Below are 26,606 nucleotides of genomic sequence, written 5' to 3'. Positions count from 1 at the left end.
CAAATAATTAAAAAAAAAAAAAAAAAAAAAAAAAAAAAAAACTCATGATACTCTTTTGATTTCAACCCACAACTGAATCTATAATTATTTTTAAGGATGAGAGAAAGCCAGCCGTTCCGAGAACAAACCATATCTTCCCTTTGAATGGGAGAAATTAATGAAATTATGTTTAGGATAAAGTTATCTGTAATGCTCTCATATACTTACACAGGAATTTTCATTTTTGTAAAGCATACTTAAAAAAAAAAAAAAAAAAGCTGGTCACAAATATCGTACCCCATATAATTACACCTAGATAAATTTTATGATTTGACTTGGACCTGAACCACCAACCTCCAGATCCAAAGTTCAACGTGTTAACAACGGCACCATTGAGGTTGATTTTGATATACTTACACCATCCCCGATGTACTTCTGCAGCATACGAATGATAGAGGCACCCTTGTTGTAGGAAATATCATCGAATATTTCTTCCACCTCTGACGGATGACCCACTGGAATCTGAAACGAGGGACGCAATAAAATAGGATACTTCTTGAAAAATGAAAATATAATATATACTTACACCATCCCCGATGTACTTCTGCAGCATACGAATGATAGAGGCACCCTTGTTGTAGGAAATATCATCGAATATTTCTTCTACCTCTGACGGATGACCAACTGGAATCTGAAACAAGGGACACAATAAAATAGGATACATCTTGAAAAATGAAAATATAATGTATCACACGTAGGGGGTTCTCATTTAAGATTTTCGTCAGCTCCCATGGCGTAGTGGTCACTGCGCTCGCCTTGCACGCGGGAGACCCGGGTTCGATTCCCGGCGGGGTCAAGAAATTTTGTATCATGCAAATGATTGATACCGTGACTGGCTGTTGCGGGGCCCACTCAGCCTCTTGAGGAAAATGAGTAGCTATGACATGTAAATGCGCATAGTGACCGGTGGGCGACCGGTGCCAGCATGGTAGGTAAACATTGGATTTTAGAGATTATTAGATATTGGGAAAATCCTACAATGCTGCAGTGAGCACCAAAGTTGTGACATAATAACACAAAGAAACTGCATTTACATTACATTTAAGATTTTCAAGTTGCGGCCACAAAGGGAGGCAGGCCGGATCCGCGACTTCATATGAAAAAAGTTGATCCTACTAAAAATTATGAAATAGATGTCTCGGCGTTTTTTGACACTCTGAGCGGCTCGCGAGAAACTCATCCCTGGTCAAGACTATATAAACACCCTGTGTTTTATCGATACGTACGCATTTCGGGTGTTACCCCATCAAGACAAGTAAAAGTAATACGAACGTATGTATCAATATTCAATATGTTTACGCGGTACCGGGTCGGTACGTCAACACCACCCGGTAAACTTTGTCCAGAGAGGCATTAAACTTGTCACGCGTTACCTACTAATATTAGATCGAAGCATAGGCCTCTCTCTCTCCGCTCCTCAAGTGCCACTACCCCGCCGGGAATCGAACCCGGGTCTCCCGCGTGCAAGGCGAGCGCAGTGACCACTACGCCATGGGAGCTGACAGGCTGGCTAAATAAATAAATGCCGTTTATTTGTGTAATTTTATCACAACTTTGGTGCTCACTGCAGCATAGTGGGATTTTCCAAATATCTCAATAAGCCAGCGCCCAATTTACCTACCATCCTGGCACTGGTCACTATGCGTATATTACATGGCTACTCATTTTCTTCACGAGGCTGAGTGGGCCCACAACAGCCAGTCACGGAATCAATCATGATACACATTTGAATAGATGTAAAAGAACTTCACAAAGTTACTGAGTCTTCAATCATGATACACATTTTTTGATCCCGCCGGGAATCGAAGCCGGGTCTCCCGCGTGCAAGGCGAGCGCAGTGACCACTACGCCATGGGAGTTGACTCTTGTTGATTTTGAGACAATGAGATGTCTGTTATTAGAGCTTCAACCTCTAAGAGCCAATAAGCCCTTGTGACATTATTGCCTGCATAAATTGAAGTTCAAGCCAGCCCAGTTACCTAGCTTTGAGGGTAACACACCTGCCTTTCAAGTGCTACTTTGGAGGAGACATCAAGTGACGGGGTCTCCCGCGTGCATGGCAAGCGCAGTGACCACTACGCCATGGGAGCTGAAATAATAACAGAAGGCCTTACCGGTTGACCCGTCCGCAGAGAACTTGGTCTGCGAGAGAGTGAGCGTTCGACTTCCGTCCTCATTCTGAACGCTGGCGTCCACAGAGATGACCGGGCCGGGTCTCCCGCGTGCAAGGCGAGCGCAGTGACCACTACGCCATGGGAGTTGACTCTTGTTGATTTTGAGACAATAAGATGTCTGTTCTTAGAGCTTCAACCTCTAAGAGCCAATAAGCCCTTGTGACATTATTTTTACACCGAAATGCTTGCATAAATTGAAGTTCAAGCCAGCTTAGTTACTTAGCTTTGAGGGTAACACACCTGCCTTTCAAGTGCTACTTTGGAGGAGACAGCACCGCCACCAGGTCAATCTTCGGGAGAGGATACGCAATGTTGAAATAATCCTTGTAGAACGGTAACACTTTGGACGCCACATGCAGCGCAAACTGGCCCTGTTCCCGCTTGCCCACCGGAGTGTACACTCGCACCAGAACCCCGTCACTGGATGTCTCCTCTACGTAATCAAATTCCCCGACCACCACTGCTACGAGATAGGTGGACATGATGGGAGAGGTTTCAAACTGAAGAAGTCGATGACCGTCGGGTTGTGGGGACTCGGATTTGACAGGCTGGAAGAGGAAAAATGAATAGGCAATGAGAGGCGGGGGAAAACTGCTGTCTTTTCATCCCGAAACCGAACAGAGAAGGAAGATAAGATATAAGATAGGAGAAAGCCAGCTGTTCTCAGAATGATTTTTTTTTAAAGAAGTTTGACAGAGGGAACTGTAACTGCTAAGGTCTTATCGTCCCGAAATCGAAGAGAGAAGGAAGACAGCATAGGAGAAAGCCAGCGGTTCCGAGAACGAACATTATCCCATCAGGATAAAATCCGCCCCGGGCGTGAAGCGAACCCGCGGCCTAGCGTTTACAAGGCAGACGCATCTCAGAATGAACCTTATCTGTTAAGGATAAACCCCAGGAATGAAACCTCCAAAGTAGCACTTGAAAGGCAGGTGTGTTACCCTCAAAGCTAGGTAACTGGGCTGGCTTGAACTTCAATTTATGCAGGCATTTCGGTGTAAAAATAATGTCACAAGGGCTTATTGGCTCTTAGAGGTTGAAGCTCTAACAACAGACATTTTATTGTCTCAAAATCAACAAGAGCCAACTCCCATGGCGTAGTGGTCACTGCGCTCGCCTTGCACGCGGGAGACCCGGGTTCGATTCCCGGCAGGGTCAAGAAATTTGTATCAAGCAAATGATTGATTCCGTGACTGGCTGTTGCGGGGCCCACTCAGCCTTGTGAGGAAAATGAGTAGTTATGACATATAAATGCACATAGTACCCGGTGGCCAGAATGGTAGGTACTCAGCCTCGTGAGGAAAATGAGTAGCTATGACATAGAAATAAATGCGCATAGCGACCGGTGCCAGCATGGTAGGTAAACATGTGATTTTAGATTATTGAGATATTGGGAAAATCCTACAATGCTGCAGTGAGCACCAAAGTTGTGATATAATAACACAAAGAAACTGCTTTTACAAAATCAACAAAAGGAGGACAGGATAGGAGAAGAAAAAAAAAGCCGCTGTACCAAGAACAGCTTAACTGTTTAGCATAAAGTTCACCCCGAGTGGAAATCACACTCATAACCTACTGATGTTTACAAGCCAGACACACTACCTTCTTCAAAGCTAACTAGACTTTGGAAAAAGAAACTCAAGAAATAAATAGCTCAAATCTGCTAATAGGGGGAAAACCATCTTACCATATTAGATAGTGCCACTTTGTTATTGGGCACACTCAGGCTAATACTGAACTTGGCTTTAACGGCGGGTTCATCCCAACACGGGAAACATCTACGAGCATCCGTCAACTCAAACTGGGTAACAGCCATGTACCGATCCTCATCATCCAAAATGCTGAAATAATTCATCAAGATCAAATAAGAAACAACACGCAATTCTTACCATATTAGATAGAGCCACTTTGCTACTGGGCACACTCAGACTAATAGCAAACTTGGCTTTCACAGCAGGTTCATCCCAACAGGGAAAGCACCTCCGAGCATCTGTCGAACAGAACTGGGTAACAGCCATGTACCGATCCTCATCATGCAAAACACTGAAATAATTCACAAAGATTAGGTAAAAAAAGAAGAAGAAAAAGTTGATTTCAAAATGAAAATCTCCAGGTAGTTGTAGTGATGGGTAGTTTTTTTATACAACTAAGATTTGGTTTAGAAATACACCTACCATGTTACATAGAGAAAATAAATAAGAAAATATAAAAAATACAGGTAGGTACTTCATGATAGCCAGAATTTACCTTCTATATTTGCTCCGATAGAATCCTTTCATCTTGTCATTGAGCTCGCCAACATATTCAAAAAGAAGTTTGACCTCTCCGACAGGGAGGGTCTCACTGAATGTTAACGTAATGGTTTCATCTTCAGTAGAGATTTTAGTCTCGGGTGTTAACACTTTGCCATCGGCTAGCTCAAGCTGTACTTTCTTGAAATCTAGATCTATTACGTGTAGCTTTAGTTCTTTAGTTTCTGATACAATCTGTAAGGAAATAGAAAATATATAGCTGAACAGTCATAGTCATTATAATTTCTAATTGAGTGGTCAAGCTCACTGAGAGAGAGGTGTCTTTTTTGTTCATGAGAGGTGATAGGTATAACTAAGGTATTGACTTAGCACTTAATGTTTATTTAAGTATCAGGTGTTAGCCTTCAAATGTATAGGCTTTCAGATTTGGCTCCAAAAACAGGTCGTATATAAGACAGAACTGCGTACTTTGAAGTACCTTTCAAATGGCTTCTTTTCCAGCATGATGAATCTGACCAAAATTAAATATGAAAATATTGCTAGGTTAATTACTTTAAAATATATCTTCAGACTGTTCAAATTTCAACAAGATACTTTAAGCGATAGGTAATAATAAAAAAAAAAATATTGTGGATTGAACATATTTACCTAACCTTAATGACACATTCTATTGCTTTCATTTTATTTTTATTCTTTGTTGAAATACTTACCTTTTAGGTATGAGTGGTACTGCTTTATGGAAGTGAAAAGTGGCTAATACCCAAGAAGATGGGAACTTCATAGCACTTGAGAATAAAATTGTTCGATTGAAAAGTCCTTTAAAGTTCAGAGCTAGCTAATGGTATTCTCTGAGACTGTCCAATCATTCATAAAACTCTCCTAAATAAATAATATTGAATAAAGCTTCTCAGATCTTTAGGAATAGGCCAAATTAGGGACAGATTTGATGATGGAATTGCTTTTACGGATACCATTCTTTGAAAGATTGGAGGTATGGTATGTCTGTGGGTACTTACAATCGATGGGGAAAGTTGACTTGGTTTTTGATAAAGACCTCGTTGGTAAAATGCAAAAGATATCCTCTGTTATCAGAGAGAAGGAGATTAGGATAGAACTCAAAGAAAAATCAAAAATTAAATACTTTCACCACACGTTTCTTATTACAAAAAACTGAAAAAACCGAAAATCCAAACAAAAAAAGCCGACATGCCGACATCATACGATACAACTTGATACAAGTCCGGTTAAAAACCGGTTAGAAAAGTGCAATCGACCAATGGGAATCGAGGAAAAATGCAAGTTGCATTTACGAACATTGGTTGTAAAAGTTGTACCCCATTTAAAAGTTGGGTTTCGGGAATTTTTGGCTTTACCATTTACCAATCATTAATCAAATAATCAGGATTTAATTTTAAAACATATTTTTTTCTTTTTTTCTTTACAGAAAATTATAATATTACAGATTTCTCTGAATTAATTTTCCCTTTTTGCAAAAAGATTTTTTGCGATTGTCCTGCAAAAATGCAGTGTTGTCAAACTGCTGTCCTGCTATGAAAAACCTCCCTTATCACCAAAAAACCTCCCTGACCGCCGCGGTAAAATTTAAATTTTTTGTTACAGTTAATTTAAAAGTAAAAGTCAAAAGGAGAGCAGAAAAGAGGTGAATGATAGCCATTTTACCCATTTTAATCAATCCCATTGGTGATAAGCTGATAAGAATTAAAAGGATTAGGTGTTTCAATGGATTTGAAGTCATTATTCAGTTATTCTCCTACTGATAACACCAGCACTTGAGAGGTGAGTGTGTTTTTTAAACTGGAAAAATATTTTCAAACTCAAAAATCAACAGGTTAATTTTACTTATTGAAACTGAATATTTCACTCAATTAATCCCCCTTCTTCTGCTCAGGAATTGCCTTTTGGTGAGTATTCAGGGCCCTTAATTCACTAGTAGCTAATTTTGGATCAATATGTAACTTGTAACATTGGAAATCAAGAACTTTTGGCTCTGTGTTAATTTAAGATCTCTCCCTTTCCAAGGAAACTTGGACACTGGCATTATCCAAGTTGCTGGGATGTCTCGAGACAAACGCTTTGGTATCATTGGTGCTGGTGTTGTTGGGTTGAACACAGCGTTGGAACTTCAGTCTATTTATCCTGGGTGTGATTTGACCATCATTGCATCCGACTTGACGGTGAACACAACAAGTCATGGTGCTGCGGGAATATTCCGACCTGGGATCAGTTTCTCCGGACCCAGTGATGAGATCACTCAGTAAGACTCACGGATAGAAATCAGCCATCATCAGGAATAATAAAATAAAACAGACCTTTATTAAGATTTTGTGGTGAAAAAAAAAAAAAGTATATTGCTGGCCTCTGTTGTACATTGCTGTCAGAAGTTGTGGTGAAACAAATGAACATGTTAAAGGAAAAATAGTTTTAAAAAAGATGTTTGATAGGGGGGAACTGTAACTGCTAAGGTCTTACTATTTTGGCCTCTGTTGTACATTGCTGTCAGAAGTTGTGGTGAAACAAATGAACATGTTAAAGGAAAAATAGTTTTAAAAAAGATGTTTGATATGGGAGAACTGTAACTGCTAAGGTCTTACTATTACAAAAGTGAAGACAGAAGAAAGACGGTTCCAAGAACAATAATTAACAATTCAGGATAAAATTTGCCATGGGTGGGAATCAAACTCACGACCTACCATTTGCTAGGCAGACGTACTACTATCTATGCTATATAGACTGGTTTTTATTCAATTATACAGGACTTGGATTGAAGATTCATATCATTTCTATTACAATCTCCTATCAGACTCACAGTCTGGGGAAGAAAGACGGTTCCAAGAACAATAATTAACAATTCAGGATAAAATTTGCCATGGGTGGGAATCAAACTCACGACCTACCATTTGCTGGGCAGATGTACTACTATCTATGCTATATAGACTGGTTTTCATTCGATTATACAGGACTTGGATTGAAGATTCATACCATTTCTATTACAATCTCCTATCAGACTCACAGTCTGGAGTGCATTTGATTTCCGGATACAATCTGTCAAACATCTCTGCTGATCTGACCAAAGTGAGTACATACCTAGGTATTCTTTCTCTCTCTCTCTCCCTCTCCCTCTCTCTCTCTCTCTCTCCCTCCCTTCTTTATCTCCCTCCCTCCACCAAGAGTTAACACAATGTGAAGGGGTTTCTTTGATTTACACAGGCCAGGTACTGGAAACTCTCTGTGGTAAGGTCAGGCATAAAAGTAAGCACTTACCTACTTTTGTAGGTTCGGAGAAGCGTAACCCATCCTTAAGGTCTGTTTGCACCTACACCTAATGAGACAAGGCTTAAGCCTCGGAGTGGGCTTTTTGTGTATGAAGTACTTTTGTGTATGAAGCACTTTTGTGTATGAAGCACTTTTGTGTATGAAGTATTAAAAAATAATTTCGCTATATTTTTTTATATTTTATTATCTTTGTGTTAAATAAAAAATTGAAAATCATGAGAATTGTTAATTGAAATCAAATTAGGGCGACCAGACCAAATGTAGGGACTCAGCATAGGGGGGTTGTGACAGGACGGATAAAATCTCTTAAACAAACTCTAAACTCTTCCTTTTAAAATAAAAACAGGCACATTTTGCCTTGGAAACAAAAAAACTTAACACACATCTCACGAACTCACTTTTGAAATATATAAAAAAAAATCTTTAAATACACAATATCTTTTAAATAAAAACTCTCTCTTACAAAACACAACATACAATTTACCTACACGTTCAAAATGTACATGTTACATCCTTTAAATACATACTTTTCCAGCTTAATAAAAACAAATCTTTCATAAATTATAAATTTACAGAATAAACAATAATAATAAATAAAAATAAAATAACTAAGTAAAAAAATGGAAATATCCTGTTGCATAGGATTGAGTACCATCTTGAAGATTCAAATAGCTTTGTAAGCGCTAGGTCGCGGGTTCGATTCCCACCCCGGGCCGGACTTTATCATAAACAGATAATTTTCGTTCTCGGAATAGCTGATTCTCTATGTATGTGATAGCACTGTCACTGCCCTTGTAGAAGTCATTTTTGACGCCAGTGTAGGATCTGAGGGGACACTCCTCAACAATATGATGTATTGTTTGACGTTCAGCTCCACAATCACAAGCAGGAGAGTCAGACTTTCCCCATTGTAACTCTTACATACAAAACTTCCAATATGTACAGTACACAAAAACGCCTTTCAGACGTAATTTAAAAGCTAATTCTGCAAGGTCCCGGATTCAATTCCCGGCAGAAGATTGTTTCAGGTGAACTGAATTTGTAACGTGAGTTTCTAGCCTGAATCTCACGTCACGTCCCTGGCTTGATTAGTTCCAAGGATATAAGAGTAAGGCTCCTGTGGTAGTAGGTTGAAGCCTGGTGGTGGATTCTGGAAGTCAGGAAAAGTTTGAGGCTCACCATCTACTGTGTTGACCCACGATTCTCGCCATTTCTCTCCTAAATCGAAATCATTTTCATACCTGCCTTGGTGGCGTACTGGTCAAGACGCTCGCCTGGTAATCAGGAGGGCGTGGGTTCGATCCCAGCCGAGGTATGGAATTTTATCCTCATTTATTTGAGAATTTGACCACATAATATTGGAGCTCTAAGGGTTAGGTGGTAGAGAACGCCTAAGACGTTAACCTCGCCTAGTGGTTGCCTTCCACTCAAGAGTCTATTATTATTATTATAATTGCAGTACGGATAGGTGGATGTCTCGATTTCAGAAATATCGAGACATCCACCATCGATATTTTTGTGACAACAGCTTGTCACAAATATCGTTCCCCGATCATTACACCTCGATAAATTTTATGACTTGACTTGGACTCGAACCACCAACCTCCAGATCCAAAGTCGAACGCGTTAACAACTGCACTACTGAGGTTTGTTTTCCCCACACAGGGTGTCAAAACAAGGCGGCAAGTTCAGGCGCGGAACCGTCTCTTCGTTCTCAGGGTTGGAATCGGAATTTGACATCGTGTTTAATTGTACAGGGCTGGGCGCTCAGGCTCTCTGTCGAGATCGGATGTTAACTCCTATACGAGGACAAATCATCAAGGTCAGTTATTATTATTATTATTATTATTAGGTACCTATTAATCAGAAAAAAGTTATGGGAGTAGATCATCTAAAACTATTTTTTTAAGAGGTTTGAGAGAGGAAACTAGGCTCTAGAAGGCCATGTACTACCGATCCTCATTGGACGCAGGATTGTCTTCGCCTGTGAAGAAGAGAAAACGGGAATTCAGTTAAATTGACAATGAAATATATCCAGAAGATTAAAAAAAGAGGTTTGACAGAGGGAACTATAACTGCTAAGGTCTTATCGTCCCGAAATAGAAGAGAGAAGGAAGACAGGATAGAAGAAAGCCAGCCGTTCTGAGAACGTTATCCATTCAGGATAAAATCAGAGTGCTACCTTCAGAAGGTAGCACGCCTGTCTTGTAAGCGCTAGTTAGAGGGTTCGATTCCCACCTGGGGCGAACTTTATCTTAAACAGACAGGGTTCGTTCTCGGAACGGCTGGCTCATATCCTGTCTTCCTTCTCTCTTCGTTTTTGGGACGATAAGACCTTAGCAGTTACAGTTCCCCCTATCAAACCTCCAATGAAACTCGTTATAAACACATCTACATTGTGTCACCTATCCAGTCACCATCCACGCTCGTGGTTGCTTAACTCACCTGCTATTTCTCGGTTGTGTCTTGTACAATATACAACGATCCGAGAAGGAAGAATATTCCGCCCAGAACTTCGATGAAACTCGTTATAAACACAACTATAGTCACCCATCCAGCGTCCAGCCACCATCCACGCTCGTGGTTGCTTAACTCACCTGCTATCTCTCGGTTGGCTCGCGCTCTGTCTTGTACAATATACAACGAGCCGAGAAGGAAGAATATTCCGCCCAGAACTTCGATGAAACTCGTTATAAACACAACTATAGTCACCCATCCAGCGTCCAGCCACCATCCACGCTCGTGGTTGCTTAACTCACCTGCTATCTCTCGGTTGACCCGCGCTCTGTCTTGTACAATATACAACGAGCCGAGAAGGAAGAATATTCCGCCCAGAACCTCGATGAAACTCGTTATAACACACAACTATAGTCACCTATCCAGTCACCATCCACGCTCGTGGTTGCTTAACTCACCTGCTATCTCTCGGTTGGCCCGCGCTCTGTCTTGTACAATATACAACGAGCCGAGAAGGAAGAATATTCCGCCCAGAACCTCGATGAAACTCGTTATAAACAGGGCGTATTGGAGGGCGAGAAATTCGTCGCTTTTGTGCGCCAGAAATTCGTCGCTTCTGTGCGCCGTTTCGTCGAGGGAGGAGACGAGAGGAAGAGATGTGCTATTGGAGGAGGAGAAGGGGAGGGAGGGAGCAAAGGAGGAGGGGAGCATGGCGTTTGCCACCAGGGTGGAGGCGCCGAGTTGCAGAGAGTGGCGGAACATTTCCGAGAGCTGGAGAGGGGGGCAGAGAAAAACACAGAAACATTAATAACACGATTTTTTAGAACTAGAAAAACGATCAAAATTTTGTGCTCTGGCTCGTGGTTTTAACAAAAACAGTTTATCGATATGAAAAAGTTATGACCTAAAAACTGACATAAGGTCATCATTTCTTTAAAAGGTGGTTTTTTGGACATTTCTCGGAAACGAAGCCGAAGTTAGGAAAACGACCCACAGAACCTTGTTGGAAATGATGAGGTCTACCTACCCTGAGCCGTTGTCGGTGTTTTTCTGGCGCACCCTGTATAGCGTCATGGCGGCTACTATAGACCAGTTCAGATTCAGGAATAATTTACTTATCTACTTACCAATCCTATCAGATACGGACTGCCAGCATCTCCAAATGCATGTGAGATGAGAATCTGGAATGCCTCTGCTGTTGATCTCCGCAGAGGTAATACAACATATAGCGTCATATCGGCTACTATAGACCAGTTCAGATTCAGGAATAATTTACTTATCTACTTACCAATCCTATCAGATACGGACTGCCAGCATCTCCAAATGCATGTGAGATGAGAATCTGGAATGCCTCTGCTGTTGATCTCCGCAGAGGTAATACAACATATAGTGTCATGTCGGCTACTATAGACCAGTTCAGATTCAGGAATATCTACGAAGAGAAACAAGTATAATAATTAATTTTATTATTAAATTTTATTTCAATTAAATTTTATTTAGTATTCAAATTTTGGAGAATAAAAAAAAAAGGATTTGGAGGAAGCCGAAATCAACCCTGATCTTATACACATGCCCTGAACTATAGAGAACGGCTGACACTGCTCTACATCAGACAGTTGGGAATTCAGTCGTACTTGTTGAGTTCTGTTAGTCAGGTAAGAGGTAAACCAGGTAAGTACTGTGTCTGATAGTCCTATGTTTCGTAGTTGTTCTAGTAGTTTAGTATGTTGTATGGTATCGTACGCCTTAGCTATATCTAAAAATGATGCAATTATTTTTTTTCCTTTGTCCAAGTTATCGTACAAGTAAGTGGTCAAGTCTATTAGTGCGTCCTCAGTTCCTATTCCTGTCCTAAATCCGTATTGTCTATGAGTTAGAATGTCATGTAGTCTGAGGTATTTGTCAAGTCTATGTTGTACTAGTTTTTCAAGTAGTTTATGTCTTGTGTTGTGTTTTGCCTGTAGTAAGTCAATTTACTTTTTATTTTTGTGATATTCAACATCAGTCTCTTCTTCCTCCTCTTCTTCTTCCTCTTTAAATGGGGTCTCAACATCAGTTTACTTATCAGCATCAGTTTACCTATATTCACATCAGTTGACCTATTTTCGCGACATTCAAATCAATTTACCTGGGCGATGAGAGACAATACTTCCCATTTACATTCACGTTGATTTACCTCTTCTGTCCCCCATCAGGTCAAACTGTGGAACGTACACACGGGATTCTGTTTTGTGACGTTTTCGGAACACACTTCTCCCGTATCAGCAGTCCATTTCAGTAATACACGCAAGTTTAGTTCGGTAGTAGTTTGGTATTTCCCTTCTTATGAATCGGCACTATAATGCTGTTTTTATAGCATTGTGGGAAATGTCCTTTGTCTAAACTCAAGTTGAATACGTGTGTCAGTGGAGTCAGTATGTATTGTATAATGTTCTTAAGTATTTTGGTTTGTAGATAGTCTTCTCCTGGAGCAGAATTGGTCTTCTCAGTGGAGTCAGTATGTATTGTATAATGTTCTTAAGTATTTTGGTTTGTAGATAGTCTTCTCCTGGAGCAGAATTGGTCTTCATTTTGTTCAAAGTTTTTAGTACTTCAGTAGGTGTTGTAGGATCGAAAGTCGATAGTCTATAGTTAGGTACGTTCTGTTCAGTCTGATGGTTGTCATGTACGTTAAAAGTTCTTTCTATTGTTTCTGCTACATTTTTTCCTACATTCTTAAAATAATTGTTCATGATGTTAGCGCAGGTTGTAGTGTCAGTATCACAGTTATAGTCAGTATTGTCATGATTTATAGTTTTTATTTTGGATTTGTTGTTAGGTTTGTCAAGTATGTCATGTATCACAGTCCAAAGTTTTCTTTTGTCTTCTCTGTTTCTGTCTATGTTTCGTTTGATTTCCAAATCTCGAGCTGTTCTGATTGCCTTTGATACTATATTTCGAACTTTTCTATAATAAATAAGCAGTCGTATATTGTCAGGATATCGTTTTGTCAGTCTTGCTAGTTGGTCTCTGTTTCTGAGTGAAAGTAGTAGTGCTCTAGTCATCCAAGGTTTAAGTGGAGTCAGTTTGTTGGAGAAAGTCTTAGTTTCAGTACAGGAGTTGATAAGTCGGGTAAGTATTTCAGTTAGAGAAGTTGCAGTAAAGTCCGGGTCATCTGAGTTGGTTATATTAGTCCAGTCCTGATTTGACAGTTTTTCATTCAGTAGGTCAAAGTTAATTTGTTTGTATTGTTTGATAACTAGATCTGAGCTTTTTTCATAGTCAAGATTGATTTTTGTTATGGTTGAATAATGATCGGATATGTGAGTATTAATGATTGCTGATTTTATTTCATTTAAATTTCTAGTTCTATAGTTAATATGATCAATGCATGATATTGTAGTATATGTTGTTTGTTGGTCTCGTCTTATATTTGTCTTATTCCTAGTTATTTGAGTCACAGTTGGTATGTAGTTATGTCGGTACAAAATGTCAAGATAGTCATGTCCAGTGTTGTCTATATTCTGCTCCAGGATGTTAATGTTCAGATCTCCCACCAGTAAACATCTACTATTTTTTATTTGCTGTAGGAATACATCCAATTCCTCAAGGAATGTTGTGGCATTACCGGAAGGAGATCTGTACATTGTAAGTAAAGTTAGTTTTTTGTCTTTTAGCTTCAAGTCTAGTCTTAAACAGTTAGTCATTGTAAAGTGGGTCAGTTCTTCAGTTTGTAGGTCGAGGTCATTTCTTGCGTAGACAGCAATACCCGAGGATTCATTGAATTGATGTGAGGTGAAACAACCAGTGTAACCTGCAATAGAAAAAGAATACGGGTAAGAGGGGTGGTGCCAGGTTTCTGTAAGTATAAGAATGTCTATTTTTGAGATAAGAGGTGATAAAGTAAGCATTAGTTCATTGAAATGACATCTTAGTTTTCCAATATTCATATGGAAAATTCCGATTCCATTTGAAGCCCAGAATTGCTGAGAGTCTGAAATAGATTGAAAAATTTCACAAGCTTGAAGAATATTATCTGGAATTATTTCCACGTCAACAAAAGTTTCAACGGGTTACTTTCTGGTGTTCTCGTGTTTCGTAGAAGCTTCACCCATCGTTTGGGCCAGTTGCCCTTACACCTAAGCCTTAGAGCGGGCTTTTTGTATATGTCTGTGTTCTCGTGTTGACTCAGCACCGGTGAATACACTCATCTTTAAAGAAAAAAAAGGAAACACTCATCTTTGAAGACGAATAAAAGCCTTGTTGGAAGTAATTTTCAAATTCCATTATTTACCCAAGTCTCCCTATGACTATAAACAGAATAAAAACTGTGTTTTATTTCAACATAATGACGGGGAAACACCCCATGCTTATTGTAATGCAATGAGTCATATTACGAACACACTCTACACATCTACTCAACAACAATATCTACCTACTCAACGTTATACGTATTTTCTAATCAATACTCATCCTACATAAGGTTTATTCATAGAACAGAATTTCTAAAAACAAACACACGCAAAAAGTATTTTCATTCATCATTTTTTTTTTTCTGTTCATATTACTCATTTTCATTTTTCACACATAGTTTTAATTCTGTCAATTCTCAACACCCCCATCACCTTAAACATAGTAACGAAAGAGCCGCGACATGCTGTCCAGCACGTATGCAGCCGTAATTTAGGGGTTGAATGGAAGAGAACGCCACAGACATTTAGGTTATTTTTCTTATTTTTATTTCTGTTCACATTTCATTTTTCACACATAGTTTTAATTCTCAACTCCCCCTCACCTTATAGGAACAAAACAGCTGCCACATGTTGTTTAGCACGTATGCCGTAATACAGAGGTTGAATGGAAGAGAACGCCACAGACATTTAGGTTATTTTTCTTATTTTTATTTCTGTTCACATTTCATTTTTCACACATAGTTTTAATTCTCAACTCCCCCTCACCTTATAGGAACAAAACAGCTGCCACATGTTGTTTAGCACGTATGCCGTAATACAGAGGTTGAATGGAAGAGAACGCCACAGACATTTAGGCTATTTTACATATTTTACTTCTGTTCAAAAATTAAAATGAGTAACATTTTGATTTTTAACACATAGTTCTTAACACCCCCCATCACCTTATGGTAACAAGTGTTACATGCCGTTTTGCACGTAGGTATACTATGTCGTAGTATGTCTTAAACAATACTGGGACAACAAGCATTAGATACCTTCCAACTTCCAAGTATGCGCTAGTATGCAGCCGTAATTTAGGGGTTGAATGGAAGAGAACGCCACAGACATTTAGGTTATTTTTCTTATTTTTATTTCTGTTCACATTTCTCATTTTCATTTTTCACACATAGTTTTAATTCTCAACTCCCCCTCACCTTATAGGAACAAAACAGCTGCCACATGTTGTTTAGCACGTATGCCGTAATACAGAGGTTGAATGGAAGAGAACGCCACAGACATTTAGGCTATTTTACATATTTTACTTCTGTTCAAAAATCAAGATGTTACAAAAATTAAAGTAACATCTTGATTTTTAACACTTAGTTCTTAACACCCCCATCAACTTATGGTAACAAGTGTTACATGCCGTTTTGCACGTATACTATGTCGCAGTATGTCTTAAACAATACTGGGACAACAAGTATTAGATACCTTCCAACTTCCAAGCATGCGCTTCCTTCGAAGCTAGGCTTAAGAACTTATTAAAAATTAAATTAAATATCTCAAGAGAAAAAAGTCCTAAATTTTTACTTTCTATTACTATCTACAGTATAGCGAGCTATACTAGTAATGAAATTATTGCAATCGGTCCAAATTTTTAATAATGTCGGTTTGTAGGTACATCAAAGGAATTTACTCAAGTACCTACTTTCTTACCTAGATGTCCTATATCAAAGAAAAGTACACTTTCACGAAATATATTGAATTTACTTACTTTTTGCCTATAATAGATCAGTTGCGCTTACTTGGGTGATGTTTCAAAGTCAGCAGGAAAAATGAGGACCAACGGAATTTTTCTTTTTCTTCTACGACTTCTAGATCCCGAGATAAATCGATTAAAAAAATGCCGGTAAATCGTGAACTTTGACGTCACGGCATACGCTTCCGTAGGCGATGACGTCACATCAAATGTCCCGAGCAAAGCTCCCTTGCAGGCAACGCATTAATGTGTTTGTGCGCATACGTTTCTGCGCAGTTCTTTCTGCTCCTCCGCTAGCGCGCTTGCATACTGGCGCTACCTAGCGGACGAAAATAGCAACTGCGTTAAGTCTGACGTCACACATCTTCATTAGAACGGAAAATAAAAATTGAATTTTCAATCGTTTACAGTTATTTTTTCGGAGTTTTGACCTCGGATTTGGATTTTTCCCAACTTTTTACATAGGAATTGACCATTTATTCATAATTTTTACCCATTTGAAACACCTCCATTACTTAGGAATTTTCTTACTTTTTACACATTTACTCAGGAATCTACTTACTTTTTACACATTTACTCAGGAATCTACTTACTTTTTACACATTTACTCAGGAATCTACTTACTTTTTACACATTTACTCAGGAATCTACTTACTTTTTACACATTTACTCAGGAATCTACTTACTTTTTACACATTTACTCAGGAATCTACTTACTTTTTACACATTTACTCAGGAATCTACTTACTTTTTACACATTTACTCAGGAATCTACTTACTTTTTACACAGGGCCCGAATGTCCTCGCCAAAGCTGGTCCGTTCTTCCGTCACCCTCCCCTCTGCCTCTCCTCGTTCAGGGTCCTCCATGAAGAATAGAATGAGCAGAACTGCGCATGCGCCTAGCACTGGGGTCACCCTTAGACTCCATGGCCACGCCCCCATCACAGAGAACGCCGTAGATCGTACAATGTACCCGAGCCCACTGTAAAATATAGAAACCCATGTACTCGAGGCTATGGAAGAATAGAATGCGGTTTCAACATAACAGAACTGTTGTACCTATGTAGGAGGTAGGAATGTAACCAAGTCAGAAATTTCCAACTTCCATGTGTATGGGGGCCACATGCTACATTGGGAGGTACTTCACGGGCCACATATCTACATAGGGGAGCATTGTAGGAAAGCCCCCACCCCCCAACTTTTCAGAAATGCAGTCCGAGCGAATTTTGAGCGCCACAGGCGAAATTTTTCAAACAGTCTTCTCCTAATTCTCTAGTTAGGTAAGTTTGTACAAATCACAAAAAGCTTCGCGGGCCACAAAAGTGGTCTGGCGGGCCACATGTGATCCGCGGGCCGCACGTTGGAAATCGCTGATCTAAGTGTTAACGGCTAACTAACTGTAGGTCCACACTTATTGGTATTGGTAAAGGTAGGGCCATCGGCTTTAATAAACGCCCTTGGTCACTGCGACCTGGTTAGATCTTTTGTGACAGGTCCACATGTGACAGGTCCACACTTACCTTCCGATAGGAATGGCAAAGTAAAAGAAGGCAAGCATTTGGGACCTCAAATCCTTAACGAACAGGTCACTGATGATAGTGGGAGCTATTGTGGAGTAACTCGCTTCTCCTATGCCCACCATAGACCGGAATAGAAGAAACAAGAGATAGTGCTGAAAATATAGAAAAAAATCTGGTGTGAACATCACACGACTTTCCTTATCCTATCGAATGAGATGCTTATTTGAGTATTATTTTACCCTAACTTTTACCATATCTCTAACCGTTTAGTCTGTATAGCTAAAAACCCCAAAAAACGGTCAAAATCCGTCCAAAAGCGGTTAAAATACCGCCAAGCGGTTTGTGAACTACATACCAAATTTTAAGTCTCTAGCTCATACCGTTCCCGAGATATTGTTAAACTAGACCGAAAACCGCCAAAAAGTGGTAAAATGCCACCATCCAATGCACCAATCTTAACCAAAAGTTTTGTGTCGCATCCTTGTCACATTTGACAGCTACATGCCAAATTTCAAGACACACACACACGGACCAATGGCTGAAACTTTGGATTTAGGCTCTAGGGACCTCAAAACGTGTTTTGGCATTAAAAACTGACCATCGAAAATTTGACCCGATTACATTACTTTCCTTCCTATAGGATAAGGAAAGTAAAAAAAGAAAGTAACAAGCATAAGATAAGAAACCACTAATCACCACCCCAAAAAGCATTAGATAAGGATGCACTACCCTAAAAATCTGGTGTGAACATCACACGACTTTACTTATCCTACTGAATGGTGCTTTTTGGGTGTTCTGTTGTAATATTTACAATATCTCGAACCGTTTAGTCAGTAGAGCTGAAAACCGCCAAAAAGCGGTCAAAATACCGCCAACCGCAGCAGCTATTTTAACCAAACGTTTTATGTTGCATCCTTGTCACATTTGTGAACTGCATACCAGTCAAGTCTTTAGCTTATACCGTTCCCGAGATATTGTTAAATTACACCGAAAACCGCCAAAAAGCGGTAAAATGCCGCCAAGCGGTCTTTTGTGTCGCATCCTTGTCACATTTGAAAGATACATATCAAATTTCAAGTCTCTAGCTCTTACCGTTCTCGAAATATTTTGTTTACAGACAGACACACACACAGAACAATGGCTGAAACTTTGGATTTAGGCTCTAGGGAACTCAAAACGTGTTTTGGCACTAAAATCTGACCATCGAAAATTTGATCCGATTACATTACCTACTTTCCTTCCTATAGGATAAGGAAACTGAAAATCGAGATTTTACGTAACTTGAGGCTGTGTCCAGACAGCCGTCGATCGATGACTGAAACAGTGCACACTGCCTCGACAGCATAGATTCACCTCGTCGATCGACGAGCGTCGACCTCACGAGGCTGAGTGCACCCCGAACTCCAAGCATAATAATAATAGTGCTTATTTATACTGCTCGCATAGGACTGAAAAGTCCCATTACTCCAGCAGTAGGCTACTACTAAATTATTGTGGTCAATTCTCAAATTTATGATTGAGTGATAAAATTCGCCCATACCTCGGCTGGGATTGGAACCCACCGACCGTCCTGTTTAGCCAGGCGAGCGCGCGAAAACACAACTCTCGCGAGACCTGCCGACAGGAAGTCGAACTTCTTCTTTTTTCTTCGCACTTTTCCCGTGTACAGACGGAGTCGGCGTTTTCGTCCGACCTCTCCGAGAACAAACCTAATCCCTTCAGGATGAAATCCGCCACGCCGCCCCGGGCGGCGGGAATCGAACCCGCGGCCTAGCGCTTACAAGGCAGGCGTGCTACCTTCCAAGGTAACTTGGGCTGGCTTACCTTGGTTCGTCCGTTGATAACAAAGTCTCCCATTCGACCATTATTGACCATCCTGTTGGCTCGCATGATAATCGCGTCCACTTCGGATATAAGTCTCCCGATATTTGAACAATACGTTTCCCGTCCATCTATCCAAGTGATTTGATCGCCGCGAATTGTCTTCAGGTCTTGCTTGTTGGTAGATTTGTTGCTGACTAGTTGTCCGTCCTTGAACACGCCGCTATGGTACATGCCCAGCACTTCGTGTAACACAGCCATACCTGAGGAGAGATGGTGAGGAAGAAACATTTCAGAGCCATTGCGGTTGCATTGGAAGTGTAGTCGTGCAACTTTTATCCATTTTTTTTGTTTTTTTTTTTTTTTTTTTTTTTTTTTTTTTTTTTTTTTTTTTTTAAGAGGTTTGACAGAGGGAACTTTAACTGCTATGGTCTTATCGTCCCGAAATCGAGGAGAGAAGGAAGACAGGATAGGAGAAAGCCAGCCGTTCCGAGAACGAACATTATCCCATCAGGATAAAATCCGCCCCGGGCGGGAATCGAACCCGCGGCCTAGCGCTTACAAGGCAGACGCACTACCAACTAAGCTAACTAGGCTGGCGGTGCCCAGGTGAAAACTGAAAATTCAGAGATCAAATATATTCGACGTTTAAAACGCAAGGCTGTTTTGCCGTCACCCGAGCATGGGGTGACGTACTTTACATCAGGCCCGTAGCCAGGATTTCGTCGAGGGGGAGGGCGAGGGTCCAGACATGTACTGGAGGGGGGAATGCTCCAAATTTTCCGAGTCTAGTCAACAGTAAAGGAGAAAATTTTGAGCTCAGGGGGGGAGGCCCGGGCCCCCTCGGCACCCCCCTCAACGGCCCTGCTTTACATTAAACGTCTCTCGTCTCGACGAATTTGTGTCTCCTGATACGATAGAATGCATTTTTATATTCGTATGATGATGTGTAACACAAAACACATTAGTCCTAATATAACACAGGTAATTGTACGCGAAACATTAACGTGCCACATTTTGTCGCTTATGAAACGACACACCTTTTTTGGAAAAGTGACTTCTTTTTTCTGTATGCTTTGGCCTGGGGGACGTTAAACAGGGAGTATACCAGCCTGAAAGAAATAGCAAATGTTGAGTGCGAGGGGCATTCACTGTAAAACTTTGCAACCAGAACCAAATGTCAGCTTGTCAGTCCAAAGCAATCACCGTAGGACGGATTGAGAAGTTGACGAAAAATGTTTTCACAGATTTCACAGTCGTTTTCACTTCAAAGTCATGTTTACTTACATGAGATTGTCGTAATGATATATTATAGTCATTCAAGTTGAATCATAAATTTGTCATTGCAAAATGTAAAACCAATGAATTCATCTTGAAATTCTCGAGCATGTTCGACAACTTCAACAATTACGCGAAATCTAAATTCATCATTCAGATTTGGCCTGATTTTGTTGTCTTTAGAATCGTATCAACAATAATACGCGAAATCTAAATTCATCATTCAGATTTGGCCTGATTTTGTTGTCTTTAGAATCGCATCAATAATTACGGGAAATCTAAATTCATCATTCAGATTTGTCCTGATTTTGTTGTCTTAGAATCGTATCAATAATTACGGGAAATCTAACATTAATTTAGTCCTCTTTTTGTTGTCTTGGAGGCCTATTATTGGAAAATGTAAATCAATTATAGCGAAATCTGAGTCATCTGATAATTGTAAAATCTATATACATCGGATGATGATGTGATTATGTCCACCACAGGTCTGTGAGACAGTCTGAGTGTGAATGGCGGGTATTATGAATGCATCAACTTGGAAATCACCAGAAAGTAATGTTGCAATGCTATTATAGGTAATGTCATTCGTTCCCATTTCTCGCTGTATTATTATTCTAGGAATCTGAAGAAGAAAAAGAATCTCGGGTTCAAATCCAGGAGCCAGCCTAGTTAGCTTAGTTGGTAGTGCGTCTGCCTTGTAAGCGCTAGGCCGCGGGTTCGATTCCCGCCCGGGTAAATACAGGTAGGTACTTCATGATAGCCAGAATTTACCTTCTATATTTGCTCCGATAGAATCCTTTCATCTTGTCATTCAACTCGCCAACATATTCAAAAAGAAGTTTGACCTCTCCAACAGGGAGGGTCTCACTGAATGTTAACGTAATGGTTTCATCTTCAGTAGAGATTTTAGTCTCGGGTGTTAACACTTTGCCATCGGCTAGCTTGAGCTGTACTTTCTTGAAATCTAGATCTATTACGTGTAGCTTTAGTTCTTTAGTTTCTGATACAATCTGTAGGGAAATAGAAAATATATAGCTGAACAGTCTTAGTCATTAGGTATAATTTCTAATTGAGTGGTCAAGCTCACTGAGAGAGAATTGTCATTAATTGAAGCCCTAATAGAGAGTGATAGGTATAAACAAAGGTATGAATTTAGCAGAATGTTTATTTAAAGTATCAAGCATGCTGGGAGGCATGCAAACATCAAGTGTCTGAAGTGCCGCCTGGCTTATAATAACACAAAACAAAGTTTCATGGTTTTCAAGTTCAATTTAATGACAAAGGGGCTTTTTTTTCAAGAGTAAAAACTTACTAAATTCACTTACATTAATGTTAATTTTGGTGATTCCTTCAAATGTATAGGCTTTCAGATTTGGCTTCAAAAACAGGTCGTATAAGACAGGAACTGCGTACTTTGGTAACCTTTCAAATGGCTTCTTTTCCAGCATGATGAATCTGACAAAATTAAAATATGAAAAATATTGCTAGGTTATTACTTTAAAATATATCTTCAAACTGTTCAAATTTCAAACAAGATACTTTAAATAGGTAATAATAAAAAAAAAATATTGTGGATTGAACATATTTACCTAACCTTAATGACACATTCTATTGCTTTCATTTTATTTTTATTCTTTGTTGAAATACTTACCTTTTAGGTATGAGTGGTACTGCTTAATGGAAGTGAAAAGTGGCTAATACCCAAGAAGACGGGAACTTCATAGCACTTGAGAATTAAAATATTGTCCGATTGAAAAGTCCTTTATGGTTCAGAGCTAGCTAACGGTATTCTCTGAGACTGTCCAATCATTCATAAAACTCTCCTAAATAAATAATATTGAATAAAGCTTCTCATATCTTTAGGAATAGGCCAAATTAGGGACAGATTTGATGATGGGATTGCTTTTACGGATACCATTCTTTGAAAGATTGGAGGTATGGTATATCTGTGGGTACTTACAATCGATGGGGAAAGTTGACTTGGTTTTTGATAAAGACCTAGTTGGTAAAATGCAAGAGATATCCTCTGTTATCAGAGAGAAGGAGATTAGGATAGAAAAGAAAAATCAAAAATTAAATACTTTTACGTTTTACCACAATCGTCCCGAAATCGAAGAGAGAAGGAAGACAGGATAGGAGAAAGCCAGCCGTTCCGAGAACGAACTTTATCCCATGAGGATAAAATCGGGCGGGAATCGAACCCGCGGCCGAGCGCTTACGAGGCAGACGCACTACCAACTAAGCTAACTAGGCTGGCATGGTCTGTCTACTAGTTTGTTCCACACCATTACAGGTATGGGCTCCCTGGCTATCACACTTCTACTATCTAGACTATGACGTCTACATTATTCCTCACTCCAACGGTGCCGTTACCCTAGGGGGCTGTCGTCACTATGATAGTTACTCCCGAGATATTAGCCGTCACGACACAGCCTCCATATTGGAGCGATGCTACTCTCTCCTGCCCAGGTTAGAGGAAGCACCTGTCCTGTATGAATGGTGCGGACTGAGACCTCATCGCTCCCTCGTGCGAGTTGAAATCGAACAGATAGGACGATTGAAGGTGAGTTTCTTTTTGGTGATTGAATATTTCTTTTAAAAAATTACACGTTTTTTTGTATTTTTTTTCAACACTTTGTTGGTGTTTATTTATAACATTCACCTTCGGGAGGACAATGGAGTAGAAACCAGTGGCGGCATTATGAGTGTAGAAAGATTGATGACAAATGAGAATTAATAGTAAAGGAGGCACTTAGTAATGCTGTGGTACCCACAAAAATTGTGAAAAAGTAAAAAGGTCTGAGTTTTGATTCCAAGTTGCGAGCCATAGGTGGTTCGGGACTTGGAATTTCTTCAATTAAGTTTTCCGCAAATGTAATACAAAGTCGTGTGATGTTCAAGATTGATTCAAGTTCTCGTTACTTTCAGGTGATTCATAATTATGGACATGGGGGTTATGGCGTTACCACTGCTCCGGGCACTTCTAGATATGCTGTACAGCTAGTCAAACAAGCCTTGGATCCAACCTCTTCTTTGAAATCCAAACTATAAACTCCTAGCCTTGGACCAAACCTCTTCTCTTTAATCCAAACTATAAACTCCCAATCTTGGATGGAATAGAATGCCTTAGGCATTAATCCCGTCTCGGTGTTAGAATTTTCTCAATATTAATTTTTCTTTTTAGTTATTATTTTGTATTGTTATTTTATTTTCCTTTTTTTGTGTTACATTGTAAAGAAATCCTAATAAAGAATTAATATTATACACTAAAAATAAAATCCCAGCCTTGGACCCTACCACTTCTAATCTCTCAAATACGAACTATAAACGAAACGATTAGCCCAGTAGTACGCCCTTGCTTGCCAAGGAGAAGGTACCGGGTTCGATGCCCAAGGAACGTGTCAACTCTTTCGAGCTTTAATAACAACAATAAACAACACAAGTTTAACAAAAATAGATTCCAATATCAACTTTTGATCAATATATTTCTCTCTTTGTTTTAACAGTAAGTTTAAAATATTTCTCTATTCATACAATAAATTTACAATAACGTTAAGTAAGTCATACAACTTAAGCCACGAAATAGCGTTTTGACAGAGGGAACTGTAACTGCTAAGGTCTTATAGCTGTCAACCGTGGAAAAAAAAACACCAGCACCCCAGAAGGGGGGGGCGGGGGAAAAAAAGGCCAACAAAATTATTTTTTTTTTTTTTTTTTTTTTTTTTTCACCACAAAATCTTAATAAAGGTCTGTTTTATTTTATTATTCCTGATGACGGCTGATTTCTATCCGTGAGTCTTACTGAGTGATCTCATCACTGGGTCCGGAGAAACTGATCCCAGGTCGAAATATTCCTGCAGCACCATGACTTGTTGTGTTCACTGTAAAGTCGGATGCAATGATGGTCAAATCGCACCCAGGATAAACAGACTGAAGTTCCAACGCTGTGTTCAACCCAACAACACCAGCACCAATGATACCAAAGTGTTTGTCTTGAGACATCCTAGCAACTTGGCTAATGCCAGTGGCCAGTGTCTGAGTTTCCTTGGAAAGGGAGAGATCTTAAATTAACACCAAGCCAAAAGTTCTTGATTTCAATGTTACAAGTTACATTGATCCAATTAGCTACTAGTGAATTAAGGGCCCTGAATACTCACCAAAAGGCAATTCCTGAGCAGAAGAAGGGGGATTGATTGAGTGAAATATTCAGTTTCAATAAGTAAAATTAACCTGTTGATTTTTGAGTTTGAAAATATTTTTCCAGTTAGAACACACTCACCTCTCAAGTGCTGGTGTTATCAGTAGGAGAATAACTGAATAATGACTTCAATTCCATTGAAACACCTAATCCTTTTAATTCTTTAATTCTTTATTCTTATCAGCTTATCACCGATGGGATTGATTAAAATGGGTAAAATGGCTATCATTCACCTCTTTTGACTCTTTTCTGCTCTCCTTTACCTTTTGTGCAAGGCGAGCGCAGTGACCACTACGCCATGGGAGTTGACTCTTGTTGATTTTGAGACAATAAGATGTCTGTTATTAGAGCTTCAACATCTAAGAGCCAATATGCCCTTGTGACATTATTTTTACACCGAAATGCCTGCATAAATTTTCAAGCCAGCCCAGTTAGCTTTGAGGGTAACACACCTGCCTTTCAAGTGCTACTTTGGAGGTTTCATTCCTGGGCTTTATCCCTAACAGATAAGGTTCATTCTGAGATGCGTCTGCCTTGTAAGCGCTAGGCCGCGGGTTCGATTCCCGCCCGGGCGGATTTTATCCTGATGGGATAATGTTCGTTCTCGGAACGGCTGGCTTTCTCCTATGCTGTCTTCCTTCTCCCTTCGATTTCGGGACGATAAGACCATAGCAGTTACAGTTCCCTCTGTCAAACCTCTTTAAAAAAATCATTCTGAGAACAGCTGGCTTTCTCCTATCCTATCTTCCTCCTCTGTTCGGTTTCGGGATGATAAGACAGCAGTTTTTTTCCCCCCTCTCATTGCCTATTCATTTTTACTTTGCTTATCCTATAGGAAGGAAAGTAATGTAATCGGGTCAAAATTTCGATGGTCAGTTTTTAGTGCCAAAACACGTTTTGAGGGTCCCTAGAGCCTAAATCCAAAGTTTCAGCCATTGGTCCACTTACTGAGTGATCTCATCACTGGGTCCGGAGAAACTGATCCCAGGTCGGAATATTCCCGCAGCACCATGACTTGTTGTGTTCACCGTAAAGTCGGATGCAATGATGGTCAAATCACACCCAGGATAAACAGACTGAAGTTCCAACGCTGTGTTCAACCCAACAACACCAGCACCAATGATACCAAAGCGTTTGTCTCGAGACATCCTAGCAACTTGGCTAATGCCAGTGTCTGAGTTTCCTTGGAAAGGGAGAGATCTTAAATTAACACAGAGCTTAAAGTTCTTGATTTCCAATGTTACAAGTTACATTGATCCAATTAGCTATACTAGTGAATTAAAGAAAGGGCCCTGAATACTCACCAAAAGGCAATTCTTGAGCAGAAGAAGGGGGATTAATTGAGTGAAATATTCAGTTTCAATAAGTAAAATTAACCTGTTGATTTTTGAGTTTCACCTATTACCAACTACTTATAGCCTGGTTGACCCATCTTTTTTTTACTTTCTATTTTTTATTTTTTTTTTTTTTATTTTTTTTTTTCAATACTTTCAGCTTAGTTTCCATAGGAAGTGTTATCTAAGGGCCTGTTCCCACTTGTCGATTGGGGGGGGGATAGTATCGAGCGTAGTGAGAAGTGGGAACACTCTCATTTAAATGAGGTACATTACCTACAGGACATTCGGAGAAAAGAAAATGAATGAAACTCACGTTCAAATCCAT

The 26,606-nt window shown here is 39.7% G+C and overlaps 4 protein-coding genes and 2 long non-coding RNA genes across 7 annotated transcripts in view; 2 read left to right on the top strand and 4 right to left on the bottom strand.

Annotated features, from left to right (window-relative positions):
• The window catches only part of LOC113470132 (puromycin-sensitive aminopeptidase-like), a 41,505-nt gene extending 18,661 nt beyond the window's left edge, over positions 1-22,844 (bottom strand). The window contains exons 1-6 of the mRNA XM_026828346.1: positions 22,707-22,844; positions 22,072-22,201; positions 4,461-4,699; positions 3,901-4,054; positions 2,472-2,761; positions 2,154-2,254 (exon numbers count right to left, since the gene is read on the bottom strand). Of these exons, the coding sequence (XP_026684147.1) occupies positions 2,154-2,254; positions 2,472-2,761; positions 3,901-4,054; positions 4,461-4,699; positions 22,072-22,194 (907 nt within the window). The 5' untranslated portion in view covers positions 22,195-22,201; positions 22,707-22,844. The remainder of the gene's footprint in view (positions 1-2,153; positions 2,255-2,471; positions 2,762-3,900; positions 4,055-4,460; positions 4,700-22,071; positions 22,202-22,706) is intronic.
• LOC103515755 (D-aspartate oxidase) overlaps positions 6,104-26,606 on the top strand; it is a 30,661-nt gene continuing 10,158 nt past the window's right edge. The window contains exon 1 of the mRNA XM_026828354.1: positions 6,104-6,262. The gene's annotated coding sequence lies outside the window, so the exon portion shown is untranslated. The remainder of the gene's footprint in view (positions 6,263-26,606) is intronic.
• On the bottom strand, positions 9,699-11,480 carry LOC103515750 (protein spinster-like). Of its 2 annotated transcripts, none has more exons than XM_026828352.1 (4): positions 11,344-11,480; positions 10,754-10,987; positions 10,357-10,597; positions 9,699-9,743 (listed from the first exon to the last, which is right to left on the bottom strand). In XM_026828352.1, exons 1-4 carry the CDS (start codon positions 11,449-11,451, stop codon positions 9,709-9,711), a joined length of 618 nt encoding a protein of 205 aa, XP_026684153.1. In that variant the 5' UTR covers positions 11,452-11,480; the 3' UTR covers positions 9,699-9,708. The 2 variants fall into 2 exon arrangements, with proteins under 2 accessions (XP_026684153.1, XP_026684154.1); XM_026828353.1 differs by having other exon boundaries at positions 10,357-10,607; positions 10,764-10,987.
• LOC113470131 (D-aspartate oxidase 1-like) lies at positions 23,004-23,797 on the top strand. Its single transcript, XM_026828344.1, has 2 exons — positions 23,004-23,309; positions 23,675-23,797. The coding sequence occupies exons 1-2, from the start codon at positions 23,004-23,006 to the stop codon at positions 23,795-23,797; spliced, it is 429 nt and encodes a 142-aa protein (XP_026684145.1).
• Positions 24,523-25,207, bottom strand: LOC108253237. Its single transcript, XR_003393306.1, has 2 exons — positions 25,026-25,207; positions 24,523-24,790 (listed from the first exon to the last, which is right to left on the bottom strand). It is a non-coding gene; the product is annotated as an uncharacterized LOC108253237 (long non-coding RNA).
• LOC113470136 lies at positions 25,899-26,339 on the bottom strand. The gene is made up of 2 exons (XR_003393307.1): positions 26,249-26,339; positions 25,899-26,127 (listed from the first exon to the last, which is right to left on the bottom strand). It is a non-coding gene; the product is annotated as an uncharacterized LOC113470136 (long non-coding RNA).

Source organism: Diaphorina citri, unplaced genomic scaffold (assembly GCF_000475195.1).
Source record: "Diaphorina citri unplaced genomic scaffold, Diaci psyllid genome assembly version 1.1 scaffold1410, whole genome shotgun sequence".
Taxonomy (NCBI): Eukaryota; Metazoa; Arthropoda; class Insecta; order Hemiptera; family Psyllidae; genus Diaphorina; species Diaphorina citri.
The sequence above is the reverse complement of the archived record's forward strand: the minus strand, read 5'-3'. Positions and strand labels throughout refer to the sequence as shown.

Excerpts from the sequence above, each read along its gene's own strand:
- LOC113470131 (XM_026828344.1), top strand. The coding sequence starts at position 23,004 with ATGGTCTGTCTACTAGTTTGTTCCACACCATTACAGGTATGGGCTCCC. Across the intron at positions 23,310-23,674 it reads AACAGATAGGACGATTGAAG|GTGATTCATAATTATGGACA; the intron begins GTGAGTTTCTTT and ends CGTTACTTTCAG.
- LOC103515750 (XM_026828352.1), bottom strand. The coding sequence starts at position 11,451 with ATGACGCTATATGTTGTATTACCTCTGCGGAGATCAACAGCAGAGGCA. Across the intron at positions 10,988-11,343 it reads GTCCGTATCTGATAGGATTG|CTCTCGGAAATGTTCCGCCA; the intron begins GTAAGTAGATAA and ends CCCCCTCTCCAG. Across the intron at positions 9,744-10,356 it reads AGCCAACCGAGAGATAGCAG|GCGAAGACAATCCTGCGTCC; the intron begins GTGAGTTAAGCA and ends TCTTCTTCACAG.